Source organism: Dermacentor andersoni, chromosome 9 (assembly GCF_023375885.2).
Source record: "Dermacentor andersoni chromosome 9, qqDerAnde1_hic_scaffold, whole genome shotgun sequence".
Taxonomy (NCBI): domain Eukaryota; kingdom Metazoa; phylum Arthropoda; class Arachnida; order Ixodida; family Ixodidae; genus Dermacentor; species Dermacentor andersoni.
In genome coordinates, this window is record NC_092822.1 from 139,920,847 (window position 1) to 139,944,937 (window position 24,091).

Below are 24,091 nucleotides of genomic sequence, written 5' to 3' on the forward strand. Positions count from 1 at the left end.
TTATTTGCATTAAGATGACCCATAATGTGGGAGTAAATTATATGCGCAAGGAGTTTACAAGAAACTGCTTGGACATGAGGGCTCACCGGATGTAAATATGGGTATGATATGGCCAGACTTCCACTCATCTGGAACACAGTCGGTATAGGGTGATCGTTGCAAAATTAAACACAGTAGAAATGATATGTGGGAAGTAGTTTTAAGCTGCAGCCATCCGGTCCAGGACTGGAGCCAAGCGGGAGCCTGTCAATAGCCCGCGATACACCTGCTGCAGTAATGGTGATAGGCTTGCTTGGACGAATTATCGTAGAAAGACGGTACAAAACTGGTCGAGTGGTGGTTCGTCGATGAAAGCTCGACTGAAAGTGTTGTTCAAGAGGTTACCACGTGCTTCATTGGGCACCATGCACCATCTGCGCCCTTTAGGGTTATTACCGTGTCGGTATCTTTAGGGTTAATTACACGCCAAAACATTTTTGGATCAGACTTTAACGAAGTGGGCAGGGTATAATTGATATAATACTCTTTATCTTCTTCAATTGTTTTTGTGATTCACGAGCTAATTCTTTATATTTTTTCCACACATAATCAGTTTTGCTTCGTGGGGCCTTATTATACGCTCTTTTCTTCTTATTCAGGCAATGTTTGACTTTTTTTGTAAACCAGGGAGCATTTGTTCTTCATGTGAATGAAGTCTCAGGGTTGCACGTATTTTCGATTTTCTTAAGGAAGTCTTGGAACACTATCTAATTGTCATTAGTTGTACGATTAACAAATTCGTTTGAAAAAGAGCTTGCAAACTCGGTTAGCCTGCTATTCATTTTTCCAAAGTCTGCCTTTTTGTAATTAAGTATGCGTTTTAGCTTTGTTGGTTTTTACAAAGTGGGAGCGGGTGCGAGCAATGTGCTACTGTATGGCCACTGATTTCATCAAAGACGTGAACTACAGCATTCGTTGGATTGTTTGTTAGGACTAAATCGAGGGTGTGTTCGCCTCGTGTCGGCTCCTTTACCAACTGAGTTAAATGAAACAAGTTTAATGCTTGAAGGAAGCGAGATATATATACCTCGAGCCGGGCGGGTGTTAATGGCGATGACCAGTTAATAGCAGGGTAGTTAAAGTCACCGCCAAGCAACAAAATACATTGTGGATACTTATTATAAATAAATTCAAGCACACTGGTCATGTGGTCAACGAAATCAGGTTTGGTGTCAGGAGGCCGATAACATACGCCGATAATGCATGTGCGGCCTTCAAATCGGGTTTTTACAAACATCAGCTCAAGAGGGGTATCAATAACTACAAGAGAAGGTTGATAAACAGTCCTTATAGCTATGAGGACACTACCTCCTCTAGACAAAGTTTTATCTGCGAAATATTGGGAAGTAGTCAGGAAGTGATAACTCGCTATTGGGTATGTCACCCCGGGGCCAAGTTTCTGTGCCTAGTATAACATAAGCAGAGCACGTGTGAACTGTTGAAAGTAATGAATCAACCTTATTTATAATGCTGCGAAAGTTAGCCATAAGAATAGATAAGTTATGTGCACTTCTTCTGACAGGCTCGATTCGTAGAGTTTGTCATTCTGAGGCACGTGGTTGTGGTGTGGCTGCCTGAATTACACGGGCGGAAATCGCATCATAGCAGTAGATGTGCCCTTTAAGCTTCAATTTGTTTTATCGTACCGTGTAACGGTCATCCTTCCCTTTATTTTGTTTAGCGAAGTCACGCAGCATTTTCCTTGGGGAAAAATCTTCCTCAAGCGAGATCTTAGGTTCAACATCTCTGAGTTTATGCGCATTGCGAAGAAGTGCGTCTTTCGTCTTGAAGTTTAGATACTTAATAATTAACGGACGCGTAACATCAGGTCGAGGCTGCCCGATTCGATGCGCGCGTTCAATGTCTTCAGTGTGCGAGGTTATATTTAGGTGAGTGGACAGAAATCTCTTACTAACTTCTCGCTAGCGTCATAGTCTTCCTTCGCAACTTCAGCTATACCTTTGATAATCCGATTGTTTCTTCGTGAAATATTATTCAGTTCATCTACAACATCTTCTAAGTCGCCATTCGTGCATGACAAAGTCATTTTTACTTCTTCAAGTGAGTCATTAACAGCTTTAACACCAGTGCCGATTTCGGACACAATAGGTAGATTTTTTTCAACTGCGCTGACTCGGGACCCAATATCGGCAACATCTCGCTGGATTTCTTTCAGAATAGTTGCAGTGGTGTCAAAATTCTTTTTCTTGGCATCCATGAATTCTTTGAGTAGCGCATATACATCAGCTTCTTTGGGACCAGGGTTGGCTGCAATGTCCCCAGCACAGAGCAACAGCAGCGCTAAGCAAAATGACAGGGCAAGCGAGGGCTTCGGGCAGACGACACAGATTAAGCTGACTACTGCATGTGAGCGCTCAGTTAGATCAATCTTGTTCCGGTGGTAGGTACTGAAGGCACCGATGCGAACCCTGTAGGTAACTATGTCAATTCCCATCACTCAAAGAGGTACAGGAATGTTGGGCAAAAAACAGCAATGTGGGGATAAGCAGCCACGGTACTAGTTAAAGAAGAAAAAAAAATAAGGGGTGTTAAGTGCTACTACATACCTAAAACGCAGCAGTGAAATGTTGCAACGATGTCGTGCGTGACCGCATATCCCGGAGGGCCAGAGCGAAGCAGTGCCTTTTATGCGGTGCGGTGGTGCTGGACCGAGGAGTCACAGCGCAGGCGCAGTAGCTTGCCCTACCAGGACAGCGACGTCAGTCGGTGGACACGTGGGCCCGGCCGTATCTTCACGGACGTGGTAGGTCGAGGCACGAGCAGCAGGCGGCGGCGATGGCAGAAATTTAAAACACAGCAGCGAAATGTTACAACGATGTCGTGCGTGACCGCATATCCCGGAGGGCCAGAGCGAAGCAGTGCCTTTTATGCGGTGCGGTGGTGCTGGACCGAGGTGTCACAGCGCAGGCGCAGTAGCTTGCCCTACCAGGCCAGCGACGTCAATCGGTCGACACGTGGGCCCGGCCGTATCTTCACGGACGTGGTAGGTCGACGCACGAGCAGCAGGCGGCGGCTATGGCAGCAATTTAAAACACAGCAGCGAAATGTTACAACGATGTCGTGCGTGACCGCATATCCCGGAGGGCCAGAGCGAAGCAGTGCCTTTTCTGCGGTGCGGTGGTGCTGGACCGAGGAGTCACAGCGCAGGCGCAGTAGCTTGCCCTACCAGGACAGCGACGTCAATCGGTGGACACGTGGGCCCGGCCGTATCTTCACGGACGTGGTAGGTCGAGGCACGAGCAGCAGGCGGCGGCGATGGCAGAAATTTAAAACACAGCAGCGAAATGTTACAACGATGTCGTGCGGGACCGCATATCCCGCATGATATATATATCATGTATACACGAATACACGCTCTTCTATGCTCTCCCATCGTCTCTCTAACTCCGCCACGTGACCGGGTTGCCATACTTCACGAGTATACTTTTTTTCCACTTTGGCACTCCTAATGCTAAAATATTAAAAATCTTTTTTTCTCAGGCAGAAGGATCAGTACACACAAATTGCTTGTTTACTCTTTGTTTTTACATCCCGCAGGATCCAAGCCTTGTGCGGGGTACGCTGCGTGGCAACCTAGATCCCACACACCAACACTCCGACGACGAGCTATGGCAGGTACTGCGTCAGGCGCACCTCGCCGACTTCGTTTCCAGCCAGCCGCGGAAGCTGCTACTCGAAACGGGAGACGGAGGAGGGAACCTCAGGTGACGATGCCGAGATTCCTCAGCAATAGAAAAAAAGTCGCTGTTTCGTCCGGAAGGCGAAGCATCGATTGTGATAGTGAATTAGTAGACAGCTATACGCACTAAGGATAGGAGATTTATCGGCCGTATATACATGGAAACATTCGCTTACTAACTGAATTAAAAGCACGGTGTCAGCGTGCCCAAACAAACATGAACATACTGCACGGTGACCGGGCACACTCACTGTCAAAACACTGGCATGAGCAAACGCGGCAGCAGCAGCGACCGAAGTCACCTTCGTCTGTGGCTCCAGCACTAACTCACCATCAAGAACACGTCACGCGCAAAGGTGCGAGCCATCTCCAGTTCGCTTTCAAGATACCGCGCGCGCGCCCGTGCATAGTGCGCAGTTGTTGGCGGAGGGGTTCGGGGGCGGGTCCCAAGCCTCGCGTGTCGCGCTGACTCCCTGTTTTCGTCCCTTCCGCGCGCGATATTGAGCGGCGATCGTCAGTTGCCGTCGGGCCCGATCGCGAAATGCGCAGTTGCTGCAGGATCGGAACGCTGCGCCCCCTCCCTCCCTCCCACAGCCCCACGGCCTTTCGCGCAACGGAAGGCTTTTCACTCCGGTTTCCTCCCTCGCGCGTGTCAGATGGAGCCGTGATCGTGGCCTCCCCATGCGTGCTTGCTCGTACAGCATACGGCGCGTGGCCACGGTGTTATCGCCCTTGAATTTTGTATCGAACATCACGCCGACTGCAATTATGCGCATGGAATGTCCATATGATTACTATCGCATTAAAACCATAGTGACATCCTCAAGGACAGCGTGCCATTTATGTACATATTTATTTATTTCAGGATATTTTACAGACTCCATGAGCATTGAGTAAGGGAGGCATCACTGCAAGAAAGTTGTACGCGTGAATACCGCAAAGATAAGTAGACAGAATCGCTGCGAAACAGGGTTACATTACAGTAAACAGTAAGATTACGGGTTACAGTAAAGAAACATCGCATAAATTTTATCCCGCACATTGCTTGCACACGTTATCAAATATCTTGCAAAACAAATGCAGTTTAAAGTATGAAAAGCAAAAGGATCACAATACCGATGTCAGTGTGCAGGAAAAGCAAGAAGAAAGGAGAAAGCAGGGAGAATAAAGGCAAGGAGGTCAACTAGACGAGCGTCCGGTTTGCTACGTTACACTAGGGGCAAGGGGTGTAGGAGAACGAATGGAGAATGAGAATGAGCACTGAGTGTGCGTGGGACCGGGAAACTACAAGCCGTATCTTAAACCGGCGCACTTCAAGTAGTGTGCTAGTGCACGAATCGCTTTTATGTGCCCGTGAAGGTGTGGCCACGTCCAAGTACCTTTGTCTCAGAAAATGGTCTCGAGTACGGTTGACTTACAGTTGTCGTTGTACGTCGTAGCGAAGACAGATACACAATAGGTGCTCGATGGTTTCCTCGCACCTACAGGAGTCGCACATTAGGCTATCGGCCATGCCCATGCGATAGAAGTAAGCTTTCGTGAATGCCACTCCCAGCTACAAGCACCAGAGCAAGGCTGTTTCGCCGCGGCAAAGGTTAGGTGGCAGTTGTAGCCGTAGAAAGGCGTCCAGCTATGCCATCGGCAATTGAAGGCACTTGAACTCCAGAGAGCTTGTGACTTTTTGCGCGCAAGCAGATGAAGTTACGAAGTTCCCTGGCAGCGTCCGGCCTAGCCAAAGGCACTACGCGTCTGGGTGTCTTCATGAGCAGACCGGACAGACCTGTCAATAACGTCGTTGCCGATGATACCACAGTGACGAGGAACCCGCTGAGATATCATGTTGTGCCCTGTTTCCAGAGGATGTTGCTGGACTTTCCTTATGTCGGATATCATCAGCTCGTATGTTCTGTGATGTAAGCAAGTAAAACGAATGGAACCTGGCCTGCTTCTGATATTTGATGCTTGCTCTTACTGTGCGGTCATGATCCCCTTTATAGGCAAAATGGTAACAGTGTTCTGTTCCTGCGCATGTCGTTGTGGTACCTCCTACATTTTGAAGACCTATAAGGAATGTGTGGGTGTACAGGAAAGAAAAGTACGTCTCTATATTCAAGATGCATAAAAAGAAGGATTGGAATTATACTTACACTAAATGCAACACGCGTGCTACATTTAGTTTTAGAGGAATTGCCCGTGACCGCATTGCCACGTTCTGCAAATTGTGTACAGGGAAGTTAATGGAACTGAAAACCGCCTTTATGGCCATGAAGGTCTGAAAAACCTATATCTTGTGAGCGGTCTCTTGGTTAAGACCCCCTTGGTAAAACCTTTAAAGAAATACAATTAAATGAAACGAAATCATTCGGGAAATAATTTATCATGACCCCGCATGAAACTTGCAAAACACGTCCTGGTATCACATTATTCTGTGTCCCGCGCATACCGTTAGAGTTACGCCAAGTACACGTATGTTTCTTGAGTTTATGTCTGACTAGGCAGGGCATGCGGCAATCAGATAAGAAAACATTGCATATCCCTTGCATGAAGAGCAAGAAACGGCTATCTAAATCCACAGTAACAGCCCATACAGCGTCCCGGGTCGGTGGTTCATTTAGGACTTTTTTCGAAGTTAAAATACCAATCGCAAGTGAAAATCGATGTTGTGGCACTTTCAAGCATACTACTGAATATGGACAGCAAATTTTTCTTTCTGGTGCAGGCGTGACTTTTAGTCGATAGCCCATCTACCATGTTTGCGCGAGACGTATCTCTGCAAAACTAAAACTGCTCGATCTTGACATGGCAAATTATCCATCCATGTACATCGGCTGGCGTGGCGTAGGGGTTAAGTACCGGGCTTGGGATCCATAGGTCTGGCGATGGAATCTTTTTTTTTTTTTGTATTTATTGCACTGAAACGCTCTCTGGGGCTTTCGGTAATAAAAAAATATATATACAGTGGCCAGGCACCGCATATTTAACGCGCAAGAGCTGTTTTTAGCACAAGTACCCAGCGCCTCCCAGTACGCCGCGCCTGCCGAGCGCCACAGTATCCAGCTCGCGACACTGCGCCCATAATCCGGCGTGGCACTGGACACTGGATGCTGGGTACTGGGTTTCGCGATAGGGAAAGGCAAGAGTTTGACATAATAACTCTGCGGAAACCTGCAAGGTGGAGAGAAGTACTGAATAAAGGAATCATAGCAATTGATACAGAGGAAACCCATACGGGTTCCTCGAATGAAAAGCTTCGCAGATGAATAAAAATTTGTCCTGGTTCGAGACTCGAGCCCCGGACCACCGCCTTTCCGAGGCAGCCGCTCTACCATCTGAGCTAACCAGGTGGTAGCAGATGGCAGGGCGAAGTCGAATTTGTCAACAACTCGAAGCATGATGTAATAGTTCAGTGGAGACCCGCAAGGAGGAGAGAAGTAATTAATAAAGGGATAACCAGACATTCACCCAATCGTAGCAATTGCTACAGAGGAAATCCATACGGTTTTCTAGAAAGAAAAGCTTTGCAGAAGGAAAAGAACTTGTCCTGGGGTGCTATGCAGGATGCGCCGAGTTTGGCGAAACTCGGGACCTTCACGAGCTCTGGCGACACCCCAAGATGAAAGCACAAATGGTACCGAGACACAGTTTATCTTTCAAGAAGCCTCCAGTTTCATTGGTTTATCTAGATTCACTCTGGGTGGCTATCATTCCTTGGGCGTTGCCTTCTGGGCGGTCGACAAACTGGGGCTCACGTGACCATACCGTCGGTGCATGGTCGTGCCTTCTTTCACTTGCTTGTCGTTCCACCGAGTGCATTACACGCACAAGCGAGTTATAAAACAAATGCATTTATTACAATATTATTAGTTAGTTTAACGTGGTTTAAAAGCATTTTAAAGCTTACAAGATGTACACTGAATGTGTATTCGACTAATTTGTAATTTAGTACGCTTCGCATTATACCACGAGGGAACGCTGTGGTGGCGTCATCACATACATTCATCGGGCGAGCATGGCGGCTAAACATCGAAGAGGCCCAGTGTAAACAAACTCGTACAACGAGCTTGCTGTGCGCGACGTAGTGATCAGGCTCGACGATGACCACTATTTCTTGGATAGTTCTGTTCCTCCGTGAGCAATCTTTCCGTGCGCCCCGAAAGACTGCGAATAGCTTAGGCGATTTTACAGATCGCAACGCGTACTTACTGTTCACGGCACAATCCTGAACAAACAACTTATCCGGTGCTGCTTCTGTGAGTGCGCTGAGTTCCTCCACTCTGCGTGACTGCGAGCGTCACGAATATTGCATAGTGTGTGCAAAAGGAAGACAGCCGATATAGCTACGATGCGATAAGGAGGTGGTGCCGACGATGGATCTCGCAACCAACACAGTGACGGAGGCATCGACAAACTGCAGATAAGTATATTTCTACTGTTTCATATTTAGCATAATAATAGTGCACGGATTAAGTCGCTTTCGTAGTAACGAACTGAATGTCCTGCAGTTTAAAAAAGGCATTGAGAGCCAATGAGTGTTCGTGCTTTTACATGTACGTGGGCCCGCGAAAATATGGAAAAGATAAAGGTAACCTTCACTAACTTAGTCATAAAACAGAAGTTCATCAGTGACATTCAGCCCGCAGAATCTATGGAAGAGTATCTTTATCCAGGTGAAATATCAATAGCAGGTACTGATATAAAGCAGGAAACTAATACAAAAATTTGATGGGTTGAACAGCACATGGGAAACATTACCGAATCGTGATCGCCACGTTACCGATATCCTTGAAGAATGTTTAGAATCGTTGCATTCTACCGGTTATGCAATATGGGACATAAACCTGGAGGTTAACAAAGAAACTTGAGAAGTCGAGGACTGTGCAGAAAGCGAAGTAACAAAAATTGTTGGAGATAGCATTAAGGCAGGAAGACAGTGGCGTAGTAAACCGTAGCAACTGATATGCTAGTTGAGATTAAGAAAAAAAAAATGGAATCGGTGGGCAGGCCATGCACATCTTCAATCACTTGTTGCCAATTTATAACAGGTGATTACATAAGCGTGACAGAATGGATGTCAGGGAGAGAGAAGTGCAGCCGAGGATGGTAGAAAATTGCGTAATGGGACAAAAATATGATGTTTGTAGGCATAGGATGCAATCAGCTCGCATAAGACGGGATTGTAGGGAGCGCCATTGATTTTGCAGTGAAGAAAAATAGGTTTGTGGTGCTGACAGTAGAAACTCGTGAAGGTTCGAGGACACGTCAGCTGTTGGCACACTAATAAACATTACAATTGGCTCCGAAAAATACAACCCGTTATGAAAAATAAAGCAATGTTGTCCCGACAAATTGTTTTATTATGCATACACTAAAGGCTTCCACAGTCAAGGGCAGTTAGTACCAATAGTGCAATGAGCATTTTTATCTGTAAATAATGGTTTGTATGCGGTTGATTCATTCCAACAATCCACTTTTTTTGCAGCAACACATTCTGCTGCTGGAGGCACTCAACCGCCTGGTGGCAGTAGGCGAGCGCCAGGCACATGCTCTTGAGAGTGTGGCAAGGTCCAGAGGGCTGCTCTGCAACAGTAGGATCAGTGCACTCACTGCTTTCCAGTCGAGCCCCCAGAACAAACCCTCTCCAATGAGCGGGTATTAGTGCGTCCAGCGGCACGACGTCAGTGTAGAGTGTGTGCCCATTGGTGCAGGCTTGTGTTCACCTGCCATTGAAGTGCAGATTCTGCGGCCTCCTAAAGTTGTATCCAACTATAGAATCACGTAATGCCTTGCACTGGTTGCATAGACTTTAGCAACTTGATAGCACACAATGATCAGGAACAGAAATCTATAAAGGCACCCAAGCAAAGCTGGCTGGCCACACTTCCAATATGAGGGGCTGTAAACAGTTCTCACCAAATATTCCCATGACATCCTTGAAAAAGAGGTGATGTTTGGCACTTTAGAATCAAAAACAGATTACAGTGAATGTTGTGTACCCCGTTAAAACAAACTGAGCTTGGTTATCTGCACAGCATGTAATCAAAGCTTGTGCTTCACATAGGAAACAAAGTGCTCTGTCCAGTACAAATGTCGAGTTTGCTGTGGCACCTATTATGTCATTAGTGTCAACATACAAATTTTCAAAGGCCATTCATTTCACCATTATTTCTGTATGATGGTTCTTTCAATCAGTGCTTGTATTACATGAGCAGGTGGATTTGAAAGCAAAGCTTTGTTTGCAAACCTTCAGACTTCCATAATTGTGTGGCAAGGCACTGGCATGGTGTCGAATAGCTCACACTTCCTTGGTCCTGCGCCAAAGAGGCCCAATGCTCTATTTGAAGTTGGATCGCACAACAATTCGACGGCACACAAAGAAGAGTAACACACACAGCAGTGCGTTCTGCTGTGTGTATTTCTCTTCCTCAGTCCTGCACAAAAGAGGCCCAATGCTCTACTTGAAGCTGGACCGCGCAACAATTCGACGGCACACAAAGAAGAGTAACACACAAAGCAGAGCGTTCTGCTGTGTGTAATTCTCTTCTTTGTGTCCCGTCGAATTGTGGTGCAATTCAGCTTCAAGCTTCTATACCGATACAACGAGTCTTCAACCTCACCAATGATCTAGTTATTAAGCCACAATGACGCACATCTTTGAATGTCCCAACACGAATTAGCTCTCCAACAAATCACTGCAAGCATAAAATTTTGCTGCACAGGTGTATGCACGTGCCATATTCTGTACCACCAAACTCGCAGGAATCGAAGGGGCAAGCATTAACCAGCCTTACTGCTGCCGTTACCATCATCATCATGACACCAATAGAAAGACAGTGCTGCGTTTCAGTAAAGGGAGTGCCGGAGGGAAAGGCATGACAGCGCGGCTTGAGGCTTACAATAAAAATAGCATTTACAAGACATGTTCAATGCCAAAATATGCTGCATATCGCTCATCCTACTTTGGCACTGCGGCAAGCTTTTACACGTTTGAGCATGTCACAGTTTGTGTAATCATTGCTCTAAAGCTGTACAAAAGGTCTACTCGCTCTGCAATCTTTATTTTTATCATGGCGGGTTAAAGACCCACTTTTCATTGGCATCTGCACCACATTTCTCCCGATATGTAATTTTGCCTTGGTGGTTCACGACATCTTCACGCACACCGATTTCTGCAGGGCATTGGATCTGCAATGTTCTACTACTGAAGAATTAGAGCCCTATTATGAGACGAAAATATACGATTTGTCCATACAGAATAACGCTGCGCCCCCCCCCCCCCCCAAGAGAAATACACTGAACCACTGGTACGTGCACCAACAGTGAAAACAGCAAACACTCTGAAGTATTTTCTTCACGCAAGCCAGCACACTAAGATTCTCAATGCATTTTCATTTTGCCATAAATGCATAGGCACAACCGGCTTGGTGCGACATCCGCATCTCGCACTGCAACAAATTGTGCAATAGTGTGGCCGATAGATGACGCATGACGAAAATTCAGCATTATGCATACTAAGTAAGTTGTACTAAGTACTAAGTAATCTCATAAAAAAAAACTAGTTCTTTATGATATTAGCATTCACAGGGTACCTCACACAATTTGTGATATCCATTTATCTATTTATACTTCATTAACCTCTTTCCCCCAAAAAGTGAGCCATTTGGAAGGCACCCTGAAAGACAAGTAGAACAATCGGTAAAAAGTCAGCAACCAGTGAAAAAGTCAGTATTATAGGCTGCCGCATGTGTGACGTCGGAAACACAAAATTTAAGTCGGCTACAGAGAAGTGACAAATTTGGCAATATGGTGCGTCTAGACATTGCTTCAATTTCTAATCACAGTAACGCTGACATTGAAGGCACCTTAATTCCTACGTACGTTGCGTCGACACACCCGACTACGTTCGTAATGTTTCCGCGAAGTAAGAAGCGTTTTTTTATAAATGCCCGCTCAGCCGCAGTCTTCGGGAAAGCCAGCCACCGCTTCCGCACTGCCGCATCAATAAGCGCATCAGACATCTCTGACACTGCGGCTCACAGTAGTTTGATGACGTTCAATGTAACGCTCGGCGCCGACGCTTCCCTAAAAACTCCCAGTCCCGTAGAAACGAAGGGCGCAGAGGACTTCCTCTTCAACGGTGAGCAAATGAAGCCCGCCACGCTGTCTCCACAGACGAGAGTCTTCGCCTAGCTCGTCACACAGCCAGCGCACTGATGTCTTCGACAGGCCAAAATGACGCTGAAACTCCAAGGCGGTCATGTACGCGAACGGGTCCAGACGGTCATACTGACGCTTGCTGCCGCTGGCTGCAATAACACAGGCTGCTGCTGCAGCCGCCATGTTCCCGAGTTGAACTCGGAGGGGGTTACGCGATGTACGAGTTTAGCACGAGTTCGCCTGTCAATCAAAGCCAGAGGTCACGCCCAGCGCGAGGCATGTAACTCTTGTGCGCGCACCCACCACGGTTGGGCCACGCCCAACTTGTCTTTCGGCAACAGCGACGCGGTGCCGAGCCGAGAAGCATCAACAATATTCACCACCGACATGAAACACGCACAACACACTGTCATCGGTGATGTATACTGCGCACTACTATCAAAAACAAAGCGTTGACTGTCGCTGGCTTCTCGGGCCCCGCAGAACGGTTTCATTGCCTGCATTGTGGCGACGTAGCGCACAGTAAATAATTATCGGCACGTCACTGTAGCTGCTTGCAAGGCGTCGATGCGCCGAGGGTGACGACGATGCTCAGGAGTGCGTATCGCAGCAGTCGTTTGAGATGGCTGCTCTGTCATCGGTGATGTATCGGAGCCACAGCGTCGTAAACACGATCAGCGTCCGAGAATCGCTCGCTTTTCTAGACCCAGTGCAATGGCATTTCTTCATCACAAGCACTGCGCACTCGACAGGTCCAACACATTCCTCCGTTCGAAGACTCATTTCATAACTGCACACAAGAGCCCTCACCTGCCAAAATGCGATTGCTGCGGTGTCGTTACGATATCCATCTGTGATCGCTGCTGGCTCCAGCAGAGGTAATCCGCAAACACCTTGGAGTGCACAAAACACTCAAATACTGCGTACATGCGCTCAGAGGCACTTTCACTGGGCAAGCGATGATAAGCGATGAATTGTGTCGCGGGGAAGCACGCAATTCTTCGCGAAGCATCGCAGAGGCTTCGCGCAGAAAGATAAACAGTACACTATCCCTGAACTGAGTCACTACGGAGCCGACGGACCGCCATTTTGCACCGACAGCCGTTCCTCCCGTTACGGTGACTAGTGCATAGTTTTTAGTTGCTAAAGCGGGACCCTTAAAGCGCCTGCGATGAAGAGTCGTACCGCGGCGCTGCGTTTCTATTCCACTAATAGAGAAAGAGTGACTGACCTTATTCAATGACTGACTTTATTGAGAATAGCACTATAGCGCCCCTAGGCGACTTCTCACCGCATGAACTGCCTCGTGCGTGCGACCCGCTTCAATGTATCCGCTTCTAAGCTTTCGCCTCACTGTCGCCACTCGCGGCAAGGAGTGCAAAATTTAATAATTTGCTCGATCTCCGTTTGTCATCCGAAATTTCTAGCATTTACAACGAAAAACAGACACTTAAAGAAATAAAAATGTTCCTTATTTTATTTGTTGTATTTTAACGTATTCGTGTGAGCGAAAGCGTAGGTGCAAGAATGCGCTGCATGTACCCTGTTCGTATTCGATCGAGGATATAAAGATAGTTGCCGAAAGAGGAGGCACGCCCTTGACCCGCCCGGGAAAGGCGTGGCAAGCGGCTCACGGCAAGTCTGCAGACAGACAGCGGGACAGTCACGGTATTGCTAAGTTGCGATAATCCGTTGATAACAATACGCGGCGCTGGCGCGTTTCGTTGTGCAGCCGTCTGCGCTTGAAACGTGGAAACAGCGTGCCGCGCAGGGTGCGCTCATGTTGTCATACGCGGCTTTTTGTCTACATATTTTTTTGCCTGCAGCCTTTGCGCGTTTCACGCTATCTCCGTTCACTGACTGCCGCCAAGCAAACTCGGGTAAAACTCGGGTGAACGAGAAACTCGGCGCATCCTGCATAGCACCCCTGGTCCGGTTAAAACACGTTTGCGGGCTAGTTGGTTAGAATCCACGGTAGAGTGTATAAGCGCTATGTCTGTGTATCTGTTTCTTTCTACGTCCTCGTTCAGTCGCGCTTATACACTCTATCCTGGTCCGGGACAGGAAGCCCGGACCAGCGCGTTTCCGGGGCAGCTGTTCTCTATCTCAGCTAACCAGGCGGCTAGCAGATGGCAGGGCGAAGCCGAACTTATCCACAAATTGAAGCAAAGGCAAGAGTTTCACTTGATAGTTCTGTGGAAACGCGCAAGGTGGAGAGGAGAAGGATGAATGAACGTTTATTGTGTGAAACAGCGAGAAAGTGTCCTTTCTTCGCCCTAGGTGGGTGGCTCTCTGAGTCCAGAACGCCGTTGGCTAATGCCGCAGCCCGGGTCCGGTCCACCAGACTTCGCTGATCTTCCAGGCTCAGTGCCTTTAACATTGCCTCCCACGTTCTTCGATCGCTTGTAGCGGTTCTGGGGCATCATCTTGACTGTTGTACTCGCGGTGTGGGCACACCAACACCATGTGTTGAAGGATGTCTGGTACCTCACAATATGGCATAGGTATGAGAATTCGGTGGGGTGCATTCGGTGCGGGATAACTCCATGGACATAAGTATTCGTTTGTAGTCTGCGGAGGGCGGTGGCGTCTTCCTTGCTTAATTTTGGATGTGGTAGAGGATATTGTCTTCTTTCGAGTCGGTAATGTTGCAATATTAGGGCGTAATTTCTGGGAATGTCCTCCACCCTCGTCGATTTCCGGAGACCGTGCGGCCGTGTAATGTGGAGAGAAGTAATTAATAAAGGGAAAATCGGACATCCAACACCCCCAACACGCGGCCAACGTTATTCAAGCGATCACGAATTACGCTGTAACCAGAACCGGCCTACCTTACTCAGCAAGAATCCAATCAAGTAGACGTGCCGAAATCGGGAAAAGAAGGCGTAGAAAACTTCGTGGTAGTAAAGAAATCACGTGCTCGAAGGCGCATGCTTGTTAAACCGAATGTATTTAGGTACTGTTTATTGCTTCACTGCTTGAGTCCATAGGGGAAAGAATTCACCGATGATTACGATACTCTCTAGTGCAAATCATGAGCACAGCTATATACGCGTTTTTATTTCGCGATATACTGGCTGGCGCAGACTACTTGACTCGTGCGGCACGTTCCAAACGGAGCGAAGTGGCGCGTCTGCTTCGCTAATCGGCAGCGCGTGGATTTCAGAGCCATTCACAGCGCGTTTCACAGCAGCCGCCGTAGGCAGACCTCCGCTCATGCGGTGCTTTGTTTCCATAGAAATGACGTGCGCTACTCTCGTGCCGTATCGTAGTCATCTTCGCCGCACAGCCCAGCTTGCGCCACACTACGCTTTTATACTCACGCTTTCGTTCCACCGACGACGAGAGCAGCCATTCATCGCGGTGAATCACCAGTGTCAACGGTGACAACACCCAGGGGAGCGCCACATCGAGCCTCACTCGTACCCGCTCGCCACCACCCCTTGTAGGAGCAGTGATCCCCCTCACACATACTGGTACCGCAGACTGACTTCCACAGCAGACGCCGCGGACGAGTGTGGTCCTCCCCAGTTCACGGCACCCTGCCCCTCCCACCCCCTCGGAAGCGCAGATGATATCGCCCATGCGACTGCAGATGCCTAGGCCACCGGCAACTCTGCGTTCCGCTGTACACACCTCCTGCGCTATCGCCTTTCTTTCATCTCCTACTGCACTCCGTTACCACTTCGTGGCGCTTGTTCACTCGGTTGCGCCGACGCCGCTGGACAACGGCGACGCTCACCCCAGGAACGGAGGCATAAGCGCTGAGCTCTGAAAAGGCGGCCATCGTTACATCTTTAGGGGAAATAGAGATGGGGGTGCGTATAAGCCCATTGGTTATACGAGTGCTGTCCTGAATATTAGCTTCTCGGCGAGACGGCCGGACTAGCAGCACCCATGGTCAGCAAAGTATGGTAGGGTATGGCTAGAAGGCTTCTCTAGCGCAGAAGTTTGCTTAATCGTACTACCTTATCGCACTACATTCCACTACATTACCCGTCCTGTAGCGTGGTTCAGGTGCCTAGCACGCGAGAAACAGAATATCTGTGCTTATTCTTAGGATAGTTAAGACATGGTTGGCTGTAAAATGTAAAAAGTTCATTCAAGTAAATGCTCATACAAGTTGGTTATTTTCGTCATCAAACAGTGCTGGGCAGCGGCAGCTGGTGTGCTTGGCACGCGCCCTGCTTCGAAAACCCAAGATCCTGGTGCTGGACGAGGCTACCTCGCACATGGATGGTGACACGGACCGCATGATCCAGGCGACGCTCCGAGGCAGCTTCGCGAAATTTACACTGCTCACCGTGGCCCACCGGCTGCACACCGTGCTCGACTACGACAGGTAGGCCTGGACCCACAGTGTTCCCTACAGAAATTACTAGAGTGAATTTTGGCACTAGTGTCTACAGGAGCTGCAGTATGTCACTCCAGCCATGACGAGTAGCATACACATATTTCTCCGTACTTTGGCATTCTGAATCCAAATGGCCTTGTAACTTCGCGGATTGATCATTTTCAGCAGGTTAGCACATCCTGTATGCAATAAGTCGCTATAATATGGCGTGCGCGCTAAGACTTATTGGCTTGCTTTCTTTAGAAGCCTGTGGGTGCCTGGAGAGCCACAAATACAAAACGTAATAGAAGAAAGGGCATCAGGAACCATCAAAAATGATCGGCAATGTCACCGATAACTTATTTATGCGACTTGCTGCGTATACCTATGCCATCCGTGAGTCAGACTCTATGGACTCATCAGCAGACACGCGAAGCGATAAGTTCATTCACTGCCAACAACATTGCCAAATTATTCCGAGACATAGTACAATTTGTAGTCAAACCACTTCAGTTGAAACTCCATACGAACTCCCACTTGATTATTGTGGCCAATTTGGCATGTTGGTACATACTTGAATCGCGGCAGCACAAAAAAGACACAAAGGGAGTCGAGACTACAAGGACGAGAGCTGAACTTTCAAAATTATTGTCAATGATTCACAAATACATACATGCTGTCCGAGTCGGGGGTTAGGATCTGGGCATGTCTAAATATGCCAGCTCTTTGTCTGTAAGCGCGATGAAGGGCATGCTAACTCATCATCGCCCAAGTCTAGCAATCCGTTGAGATTCTACAATTTCCCGTAAGGGAAATCACGCATTCCTCCATCACGCTTTCAGACAAAGAGCTGGCATACTTACTTACGCATGCGCAGATGATAAACCCTGGCTCGGAGGGCGTGTATTTATTCGTGAATCATTAACAATAATGTTCGTGGAAGTTCTGCGCTCGTAACTTCCGTCTCGTCTCCATCCGTCTCTTTTTTGGTGCTGCCGCCTTTTCATCTCCCACTATCCCAAGTATCACAGCTGCAACTTGGTTGCAATGGCTATCCATCAAGCGGTGGCACTCCATACGAAAGGGTTCGCTGGGAATCGGGCGCTATCGATTTAAATATATTTATTGCTCCACACCCCTCGTGTCACCTTATTGCATCCGTTCTGAGGGATTGGCCGAGAATGTGCATACATCACATACGCAGTGCCCAGTTTGTCGGTCTGGGCACACACCCAGTAGCACATACCAAGTAGCTAGGTCGGACAGCGGCCACCAGGAAGTTGTCGGTTCAGGCACATACCCAGTTGCGCATGTTGTAGGCTCGGCAACACAACAGCTAACATCTTGAAGGGGCAGCGCAAGACGACAAAATAAAAGGCAGGAAACACACAGGACAGCGCTGAACTCACAACTAACTTTATTGGAAGGCATCATCATCACCACTATTATCATCATCAGCCTGGCTACGCCCACTGCAGGGCCTCTCATATTCTTCTCAAGCTAACCCAGTCATGTGCTAATTGTGGCTGCAAATGTTGTTCCTGCAAACTTCTTAATCTCATTCCTACACCTAACTGCTACGCTTCCCCTCTCTTGGAATCCAGTCCGTAACCCTCAATGACCACCGGTTATCTTCTCTCTTCATTAGGTGCCCTGCCCATGCCCATTTCTTTTTCTTGATTTCAACAAAGATGTCATTAACTCACGTTTGTTCCCTCACCCAATCGGCTCTCTTCTTATCCCCCCCCTTAACGTTACACCCATCATTCTTCTTTCCATAGCTCGTTGCGTCGTCCTCAATTTAAGTAGAACCCTTTTCGTAAATCTCCAGGTTTCTGCCCTGTAGGTGAGTACTGGTAAATTAGAAGGCATACACAAACTTAAGTACTACAACCTATACTTACGCGCTCTCCCACCGACGGCGTCATTATCAGTGCACATGCAAAACGCAGAACCCTGTAATCTATAACTATGCGTATGTGACATATTCACATTCTCGGCCAATCTATCAGAACGGATGCACCAAGGTGACACGAGGGGTATGGAGCAATAAATATATTTAAATCGATAGCGCCCCATTCCCAGCGAGCCCTTCCGTATGGAGTGCCACCGCTTGATGGATAGCCATTGCAACCAAGTTGCAGCTGTGAGTCTTGGGACAGTGGGAGATGAAAAGGCGGCAGCATCAAAAAAGAGACGGATAGAGACGAGACGAAAGTTACGAGCGCAGAACTTCCACGATTACAGTGGAATCTAGTGGCTTAAGAATGGAAATTCGCTGATACAAATTTAATGAAGGCATACTTACGCAACACGATCCTTTTTTTTCTGGTATAGTAGGCCGCAGCAATCTCTCCCACAGTGTGATTGCTATACGTGGAAAGTATTGTGCTGCCTTCACAGATTGGAGTACACTCATGCTCAGAGCAATGCCGCGTGACATGTGAGTAGGCATTAATCCTTAGTGAGCATTTATGCTCTGATAATCTCATGTTCCGGCATCGACCTGTTTGGCCGATATAGACGTTACCGCAGGAAAATGGAAGCTCGTAAACAACTAGCATTCTACAGTGTACAGGTGGGGACGTGTGCTTAACAGTGAAGCCTTTCCCAGCATCAGTGGAGGCAGCCTGTGCCAACTTCCTATCAATCTTACCTCAAATTTTGATCATCTTGTTAGGGGCAGAAAAAGAACCTTTACATCAAAGCTGCTTGCTACATTTCTGAGGCTGTGTGATAGTTTATGTACATATAGCACTATGTATAGCAGTTAGCACATATATAGTGGCCCTAGTTGAGTCTCCTCCCATAACAGGCCAAGCCCTAAATGTGGGGAAAAGCCGCAGAAAGCTGTCTCTGTAATAAAGCCACAAGGAACATCTTAAGCTACAAGCATGAACATTGGACATATACCGGTCTTGTCCATGGCAGCTTACCGATAGGAGCGCGAGGGTTCCCTGGGAGTTTATATCGTAGGAAACTTTCTTCGTTCTCACAACTAGTGGAGACAAGGGCGCGGCCGCGAGGTGCAAAGTTTGATGGAGAATCCGAAAGAGTTGCTGAGATCTTTGTAAATGACATCATGTCATCCCGTCAGCAAGGTGCGTCAAAAACTGCGCTTACGAAATCTAGTAACTGTCACTTTATGACGCTTCCTGTTTCCGGAATACATTGTTCATGAGCCTTCCAAGCGAGAAACATGACTGTCACTCTGCAGTGCAAATGTACGTTGTACGATTGGCCGCTCTGGTGTCCCGGACGTGTCGAGGTAGTGCTTGCTAATGTGCCTGCCGAAAACCCCACGTCTTCAACGACATGTAGCTTTTTCCGCCCAGGTACGGTATCGTTTGTGTAACCAAGTGCACATAGAAACAGTTATGAAGCAGAATAGCACTAGGTTAGAACTGAACTTCCAGTGATTTATTCTCGACCCAATTTTACGTATACACCTAATCCAAGTGCGTCTGCAAGGCAACGGAGTCTTACCTGGCGTCATAACGGCTCTTTCAAAGAACACGAAAAATATATTTTTTTTCACCTTCAGTTTTCCCCTTACCAGAAAGGCCAAACGGAGGTGTCTAAGCTGTGTTGAAACAGGGGCTCTGAAGAGAAGAGAAAAGGAAGCCGCGAAAGAAGGAGTAAGACAAAACGATACTTGTGACACTAATGCATGGAGATAACGTTAGATTTGTAAAGTGTAATATAAGCGCGGGAAATTATTGGAAATGTTCAATTCGCTAGGCAATAGAAACATATTATTCAACTACATGACAGTGGGATTGATATTTTCTTAGCCATTCAATATTTACTCGCAGTTTCATAAAGCCTTAACATAAAGCCCGCACACGCCGCCATTGGAATCTGAACCTGGCAACGTTTAACGCTAGAACGTTATCTAGTGAGGCGAGTCTAGCAGTGCTATTTGAGGAATTAGCGGGCACTAAATGGGATATATTAGGGCTCGGTGAGGTTAGGAGGACAAATGAAGCATATACAGTCAGTACTAAAAAGCAGGCACGTCCTGTGCTACCGGGGTTTAGCGGAGAAACGAGAACTAGGAGTCGAATTCCTGATTAATAAGGATATAGCTGGTTACAAACAGGAATTCTATAGCATTAACGATAGCGTGCCAGGTCATGTTGTGAAACCTAATAAGAGGTATAAATTGAAGTTGGCACAGGTCTACGCGCCTACATCCGGTCATGATGACCAGCTAGTCGAAAGCTTTCATGAAGACGTGGAATCAGCGATGGATAAAGGCAAAACAAAATACACTATACTGATGGGTGACATGAACGCTAGGGTAGGCAAGAAGCAGGCTGGAGACAAGTCAGTGGGGGAATATGACATAGGTGATAAGAATAGCAGGAGAGAGTCATTAGTAGAGTTTGCAGAGCGGAGTAATTTGCGGGTAATGAATACCTTCTTCCGCAAGCGGGATAATCGAAAGTGGACGGGGAGCAGCCTGAATGCCGAGACTAGAAATGAAATAGACCTCATACTCAGGTCTAACCCTGGCAAAAGGATAGAAAGTTGGGCGAGTTGGTACGGTAACATGACCTTAAATAAGCGCTCGTCCTGTCTGCTCCTTTCTGTGTCCGTGTCACTTCGCGCTACATCTTAAGATCATGCTAACCCTGGCATCATACAAGATGTGGACGTGCTCGGCAAGGTGCGATGCAGTGACCATAGGATGGGAAGATGTCGAATTAACCTAAACTTGAGGAGGGAACGGAAGAAACTGGTACGTAAGAAGCGATGAGTTAGTCGAAACAGGCAAAATAGAGGAATTCAAGATCAAGCTACAGAATAGGTATCCGGCCTTAACTCAGGAAGGGGACCATAGTGCTGAAGCAATCAACGACAATCTCAAGGGCATCATTAAGGAGTGTTCAATAGAAGTCGGTCGTAACTTCGTTAGACAGGATAACGGTAAGCTATCGCAGGAGACGAAAGATCTGATTCAGAAACGCCAACGTATGAAAGCCTCTAACCTTACAGCTAGAATAGAACTGGCAAAACCTTCCGAGTTAATGAACAAGCGCAAGATAGCTAACATAAGGCAGTACAATATGCATAGAATTGAGCATGCTCTCAGGAACGGAGGAAGCCTAAAAGCAGTAAAGAAGAAACTACGAATAGGCAAGAATCAGATGTATGCCTTAAGAGACAAAGTCGGCAATATCATCACTAATATGGATAAGATAATTCAAGTGGCTGAGGAGTTCTATAGAGATATATACAGTACCAGTGGCACCCACAATGATAATGGAAGAGTGAATTGTCTAGAGGAATTTGACATGCACAAGTAACACCGGAAGAAGTAAAGAAAGACTTGGGAACTATGCAAAGGGGGAAGGCAGCTGGGGAGGATCAGGTCTCAGGAGATTTGTTAAAGGATTGTGGGCAGATTGTTCTAGAAAAACTAGCCGCCCTGTATACGCAATGCTTCATGACCTCGAGCGTACCGGAATCTTCGAAGAACGCTAACACAATCTTAATCCTTAAGAAAGGGGACGCCAAAGACTTGAACAATTATAGACTGATCACTTTACTGTCCGTTGCCTACAAAGTATTTACTAAGGTAATCGTCAATAGAATCAGGAACACCTTAGACTGCTGTCAACTGTCCTTGCAGGCTACTTAACAATAGACCATATTCACACTATCAATCAGGTGATAGAGAAATGTGCGGAATATAACCAACCTTTATATACAGTTTTTATTGATTACGGGAAAGCGTTTGATTCAGTCGAAGCCTCAGCGGTCATGGAGGCATTACGGAATCAGGGTGTAGACGAGCCGTACGTACAAATACTGAAAGATTTCTATAACGGCTCCACAACCACAGTAGTCGTCCATAAAGAAAGCAACACAATCCAAATAAATAAGGGCGCCAGGCAGGGAGATACGATCTCTCCAATGCCATGCACAGCGTGTTTGCAGGAGGTATTCAGAGACCTGGATTGGGAAAAATTGGGGCTAAGAGGTAATGGAGAATTCATTAGTAACTTGCGATTCGCTGATGATATTGTCCTGATTCGCTGATGATATGGCCAATTGCCATGCATGCTCACTGACCTGGACAGGCAGTGCAGAAGGGTGGGTCTAAAAGGTAATCTGGAGAAAACTAAAGTTATGTTTAACAGTCTCGGAAGAAATACTGTAGTTTACGATAGGTAGCGAGGCACTGGAACTGGAAAGGGAATATATCTACTTAGGGCAGGTAGTGACCGCGAATCCCGATTATGAAGCTGAAATAATCAGAATAAGCATGGGCTGGGGTGCGTTTGGCAAGCCTTCTCAGATCATGAACAGCAGGTTTCCATTATCCCTCAAGACAAAAGTGTATAGCAGATGTGTCTAACCAGTACTTCCCTACGGGGCAGAAACCTGAAGATTTACGAAAAGGGTCCTACTTAAATTGAGGACGACGCAAGGAGCTATGGAAAGAAGAATCATGGGTGTAACGTTAAGGGGGGGGCGGCGGGGATTATAATGTGCAGATGGGGTGAAGGAACAAACGGGAGGTAATTAAATCTTAGTTGAAATCAAGAAAAAGAAAGGGGATGGGTAGGGCATGTAATAAGGAGGGAAGATAACCGATGGTCATTAAGGGTTACGGACTGGATTCCAAGGAAGGGAAGCGTGGCAGGGGACAGCACAAAGTAGGTGGGCGGATGAGATTAAGAAGTTTGCAGGGACAACATGGCCACAATTAGCACATGACCGGGGTAGTTGGAGACGTATGGGAGAGGCATTTGCCTGCAGTGGGCGTAGCCAGGCTGATGATGATAATGATCATGACCTGTTTCTTAACTTTGACTTTACCTCACCTACCCAACACGGCTTTCCCTCAAAATGTTAATAATGCACACAGCTATGCTGTCGTCTTCATACTTCCGCGTGTTTCCTACACTTTGCAAGTTCCTTGTGACAAGATAAAGGTTCTCCTTTATCTGACTACCAAAGGCTGACTACCAAAAATGACTCTTGCTGTGTTGCTATGCTAGGTAAAATTATCTTATATCGTAGTCGCCTGCTCACTTTCAATGGTAATTGAAACAAAACACCGTTGAAATTTCAGTGTCTGAATGGCGCACTTGTGTGATCTACCGGATGGGAACAAATAAAGCGCGCAGATTTCGATTATCTTCAATTTCAATGGTGAATGAAATCTAGCGTATTATTGTGGTATTAGTCATTTACCTACTGTTATACGTCCTCAGTCATATTTTTTTAAGTGATCCCTAGCGTTGCTGAAGAGGACGCTGTTATCTCTAAAGCGTAAGTGGCCGAAATGAGATATTCCCGAGGTCCTCACATTTCATTTAACCCTTGGCAATCTCATTTTCAATGCTCATGCAAGGTCTAGTAGGAGCCATTAATTGTGTTTGATTGGCCGACACGCTTTCTTCTTATTCGGTATTTAGAGGCTTTTCTTGGGAATACTTATGCTAAGTGTGGAATGTGAGCGCATAAGGTCCTATAATATGCATGTCATGGCTGCTGGTACGGCCACCTAATCGCTCACTTTTTCTTTATTTGAGATGGCCATTGGGGTGTTGGTGGTGTGTTGCAAACTCCTGAATGCTGTGATTGACGTAATGAGCGGCAAATTTTTCTCTTGAACATTCCTTGCTAAGGCACCTTCTCTAGGCTCATTGAAGTCAAATGCTCGACTCATTCCTTCTGCAACATTGAAGCCATGTAGGCAGTCTTAAACTTCTTGCCTTCTTTACCGCGTCGTTTCTTGTGGATCGTATTATGCCGATATCTTTCCTAATGCAGAAAAATGCGAGAAAGTTGAAAGCAACAAAGGTATGTAGATACGAGTGCCCCTAGCCTTCACCAGTTCGTCGTAT

At 47.0% G+C, this 24,091-nt stretch overlaps 1 protein-coding gene across 1 annotated transcript in view; it reads left to right on the plus strand.

Annotated features, from left to right (window-relative positions):
• The window catches only part of LOC126529754 (ATP-binding cassette sub-family C member 2-like), a 282,295-nt gene that overhangs the window by 255,218 nt on the left and 2,986 nt on the right, over positions 1–24,091 (plus strand). The window contains exons 9-10 of the mRNA XM_050177255.2: positions 3,598–3,764; positions 16,041–16,235. Of these exons, the coding sequence (XP_050033212.2) occupies positions 3,598–3,764; positions 16,041–16,235 (362 nt within the window). The remainder of the gene's footprint in view (positions 1–3,597; positions 3,765–16,040; positions 16,236–24,091) is intronic.